We start from the raw sequence: 4,219 nt of genomic DNA, 5'->3' as shown, positions 1-4,219 counted from the left end.
AGAGAGAGAGAGAGAGAGAGAGAGAGAGAGAGAGAGAGAGAGAGAGAGAGAGAGAGAGAGAGAGAGATGGGGAAGGAGAGCGAGAGAAAGAGAAAGAGAGGTAGTACATGTGAACGTATTTTTCCTAAGCCAATAAAGCCCTTTTGAATTTGAATGAGAGAGAGAGAGAAAAACAGAGGAACAGAGAGAGAGAGAGAGGGCGAGAGAGAGAGAGAGAGAGAGAGGTGGGCTCTCACAGCAAATAAAACACACAGTCAGTCAGCATCCTTCAGATTTACTCCCTTGGCCCTTCATCTCAATATTCCCTCCTGAGATTTGACCTTCGTGATGCGCAGTGGACGGGCTGACAACTTCATCAACCACTCTTAACAACTCTGACCTGAATGTGCTTCTTTTTTTTTGTCAGGATGAGCTCGGACTGCAAGGCTTACTACGGCTCAAGGGAAGCGCTTGTGGAGGGTTTCATGTGTCCGGAACCGAACAGCACGGCACTTTTCTGCTGCGGTTTCAGCGATGCCCTGTTTTGCTGCGATGACCCCAACAACTTTTTCCCCTACGAGTACACCTACATGTGGTGGTTGAGGTAAGAACTTTAAACTGACGGGGGTCGAATAGGCGACAAGTCACCATGCTCATCATTTCTAAACAAAGGTGAATGTGTAGAGTACAGTAGCCAACCTGTTGATACTTTATTTTTGATCTAATTTATTTTGCCTTGAGTTCAGCCTTGACATATTGTCACATTTATTTTCAGGAGAGGTTTTTTATTTTTATTTTTTGATATGTTGCATACACTGCAACATACAGTGACCAGCAAAAAAAAGAAAAAAAAGAAATATGTCGTGTCTTGATAAGTCAAATGTTGCACTATTTGAGAAGTGACCCCCCCCCTTTATTCATGCTGTCTATCAGCAGCACTCTGCCTCTTGTTCATGCAGCCACACATGTGCTGTATGTGCTGACTGCGACCGTTGTCTCCACCTTTGAAGAGAGCTTGATATGTCTGCAAAAAGGACAGTCTCTTCAGATCTTCCAATTTGAGAGTTGTTGCTAAAGTTACGATTGCCATTAGAGTGAAATGTGAGAATGTGCTCTTTGTTCAGTGAGGAGATGTGACCACTCCTGCTGTCTGTGCGGCTGCGCTATTAATTTAAAAAGCAGATCATTGCTGCAGAGCCGTTGCATTTGCTCTCAGAGTTTGGGTTTGTTAAAAAGAGTGAAAACCAGCACCAGACAACAACTGTAAATGTATTTTAAGTCATCTAGAAAGAGACAAAAGATTGTTTGGAGCATGCTGACAAAATAGCACAGCTCATCACAATGCAGATTTTACAACATGTGTGTGGAATCACAAAGGTTTCCTGTCAATTCTGGACTCCAGATACTTTTTTTCTTTTTTTTCTTTTTTCTTTTTTTACTAATTTTGGCAGGGAAATGTATGTTTCTTCGCTGAGATGAATGTATGGTTAAGTAATGCTGTATGAACTTTCAGGGGACTGATAATTATTACAACGTGTTTCGTTTAGCAACATGCACACACCGCCACACAGCAGCTGCCTGTCAAGATCAATGTGTTTTTATTCAACATTTTGGATTGTTTTTTGTGCTTTTTACAGAGAAATCAGAAGATCGTTTGAAGTATGTTGGCCATATAGTAAAATGACTATTCCTTACTGCGGGCACTGGGCATTATGTGTAATAATGCATCATTATGTAACATTAGGCATAAGAGCTCCACTGAAACATCATACTGTTGTACTACACTGTATGTATTATACATGCTCCATTGAAACATACTGCTATGCATCATGTTTTTTCTTCCTGTTTTTCCTGCCTACTTTTTTCATAGTGTTGGAGCAGTGACGGGCTTGTCCATAGCAGGTGTGGTTCTCCTGGCATTCATCATTACTCTCTGTATCCTATGTTATTTGTTCATTGTCACTAAACCCAGAGGCTTGGACAATGGCTTGCCACTCAGAGCACAAGGTAGGCCTACTGAGCATAGGTTGTAGCCTGGCACTGAAATACAAGGGAGAGAATTAAATTCATTCTCCACTTTTGAGCTGAAGAGAGAAGGAAATCTCCTGAAAAAGGGATGTGGAATTTTCAAGTGTTTCTCTTGATTTGTCAAATTGCCTTCCACGATTTCACCTAAAAAGCATCAAAATAAGCCAAAAGGCCAGTCTATACAGGCAGATAGAGGGACCCAAGGGATAGGGCCATGTAAAGAGCTGTAAAATCAATTGAATGTCAGCGCACTAAATGGAAAAAAAAGTGTAAAATTCAGGATGACTGCAAAAGTATTCATCACTTGAGCATGTTATATGTCTATATCCTCGACACCACAGGGTTCTAGATAACCTTTAAACATTTTAATAGAGGACCATGGAAGTAGTAAGAGTTAGTAGTAAGAGAATCCCCTCATCAACAAAGGATGAGGGAATTCAATAAATCGTTTAATCCATGTCTCCTCGGTATTGAGGAAACAATTTTCCCATAATGTGAAGCTGACAAGCTACTTATCCAAATTGTGGGATTACCAGGTGTCAGTTTTAAGAGTACATAATCTTGGGCCCCAAATCAACCAAACAACAGAGGAGAGGATATATGTAATTTGAGTATTACATAGTATTTGAGTAATGTATGTATTTCTATACCTTGGGTAATATTAGGTTGCATTTAGAAAGGTTATGTGAATGGCCTTTGATTTCATTAATAGCTTCAAAATCAGGTCAAAGCCTTACTTCCAAGACAAAAATACACTTAACACAGCATATGAATTTATTACACCGTAGCACACTGAACTTGATATTGGGGCAAAATGGACAGTCTCACCAATCCCTATGGCAGTGAAGTTAATTATTCAGCCAGCAAAGTGGAATGTTAAACTTTGCCAACGTTAATTAAAACCAATCAAGTCTATGAAGATAGGAAACCTTGTGTGCCTTTCCAGGAAGTACGATTTCTTGTTTGTTTGTTTCTTCCAATTTCTTCAATTGTCTTTGGGCCTCTGTCCGTTCAGCAATGTTTTATCTTCCAGGTACTGAATCCAGTCCACAGGAAGGACCGAGCCAGCCCAGTGCCCCTGCTGGTTCTCAATGGCTTCGGAAACACTTCCCGAGAGGTAAACTGGACTGCAATAACCAGCCAGCAGAACATGACCGCCTTTTCCAGCACTGTTTTATGGCTACGGTCACAACCATCAATGTAGAGAGTCCTGTATAGACTGGCAGAGTCTGATACCTTAACCCCACATCTGCAAAAGATGACCCTTAATATTAAAGGTTAACAGAGAAAGGAACTGTGATGTATAAGTTAAATATCAAAAGCAAAAGTGTTACAACAATATTTTGGACCTGGCTCTTTATATTGATTATTAGACAAATCAACTGGACATTTTCCATCAATCTCCTTAACAAAATCTCTGTGCGATTTCACATGCGCTCAACAAGCACAGAGCAGATCAAGAACTTTAATAAAAACCCACTTAACCACAATAATTTAGATTCAGATAGATGTCTTCAGATATAGCATGTTGAGAAAAAACTGCTGAAGTTACCATACATAAGACAAGACTGTATGCAAGACAGACTCTAATATTTCCATGCTGAAGATAAAGAGGGCTGCTCAACAGCAGGACATGCATTGCCCAAGTGGCCCTCTGCATCTACAACACTACAGTCTACACAGGCACTGTCCAGGGCGACTGTAATCCATCCATAAAGTTCAAAATATTCACTTTCTTTCAGATGCCACCAAATTCACTTTCTGCAAATAGAGCCATACGATTATTGTGTTTTCAGATGGCACAATTCATTCATTATTAATGCAGATAATTTGGTCAATTCATGTTGCTATTTGTGTCTGTCTTCATGTTATCATTAATTTATTTGTTACCTCATTTTGTTGTTTGATTTAGTTTTGTTGTTAGCTGATGAATGACTTCATTGATAATATGATGATTCATATGTATTTGTGGGTATATTTCTATAATTTTTAAGGGGATGTTGCTGAAAATATTTTTTTATTGATATGCTAATGCAATGGTGATGGACAGGTTGACGGATGAGATCAGGCAGGAGTCTCTGTGGACGATGATGTTTGCAGATGACATTGTGATCTGTATTGAGACTATGGAGCAGGTTGAGGACAGCCTGGAGAGGTGGAGGTATGCACTGGAGAGAAGAGGAATGAAAGTCAGTAGGAGTAGGAAAAAATA

The 4,219-nt window shown here is 39.9% G+C and overlaps 1 protein-coding gene across 1 annotated transcript; it reads left to right on the top strand.

Annotated features, from left to right (window-relative positions):
* Positions 1 to 407: 407 nt before the first annotated feature.
* LOC130109826 (protein shisa-like-2A) lies at positions 408 to 3,225 on the top strand. Its single transcript, XM_056276800.1, has 3 exons — positions 408 to 583; positions 1,850 to 1,986; positions 3,041 to 3,225. Exons 1-3 carry the CDS (start codon positions 408 to 410, stop codon positions 3,223 to 3,225), a joined length of 498 nt encoding a protein of 165 aa, XP_056132775.1.
* Positions 3,226 to 4,219: the final 994 nt, after the last annotated feature.

The sequence above is a fragment of the Lampris incognitus genome, chromosome 3 (genome assembly GCF_029633865.1).
Source record: "Lampris incognitus isolate fLamInc1 chromosome 3, fLamInc1.hap2, whole genome shotgun sequence".
Taxonomy (NCBI): Eukaryota; Metazoa; Chordata; class Actinopteri; order Lampriformes; family Lampridae; genus Lampris; species Lampris incognitus.
The sequence above is the reverse complement of the archived record's forward strand: the minus strand, read 5'-3'. Positions and strand labels throughout refer to the sequence as shown.

Bases quoted from the DNA above. Each gene is read 5' to 3' on its own strand.
- LOC130109826 (XM_056276800.1), top strand. From the start codon at position 408: ATGAGCTCGGACTGCAAGGCTTACTACGGCTCAAGGGAAGCGCTTGTG. The intron at 584-1,849 runs GTAAGAACTTTA...CTTTTTTCATAG, and splicing joins ACCTACATGTGGTGGTTGAG to TGTTGGAGCAGTGACGGGCT. The intron at 1,987-3,040 runs GTAGGCCTACTG...TTTATCTTCCAG, and splicing joins CTTGCCACTCAGAGCACAAG to GTACTGAATCCAGTCCACAG.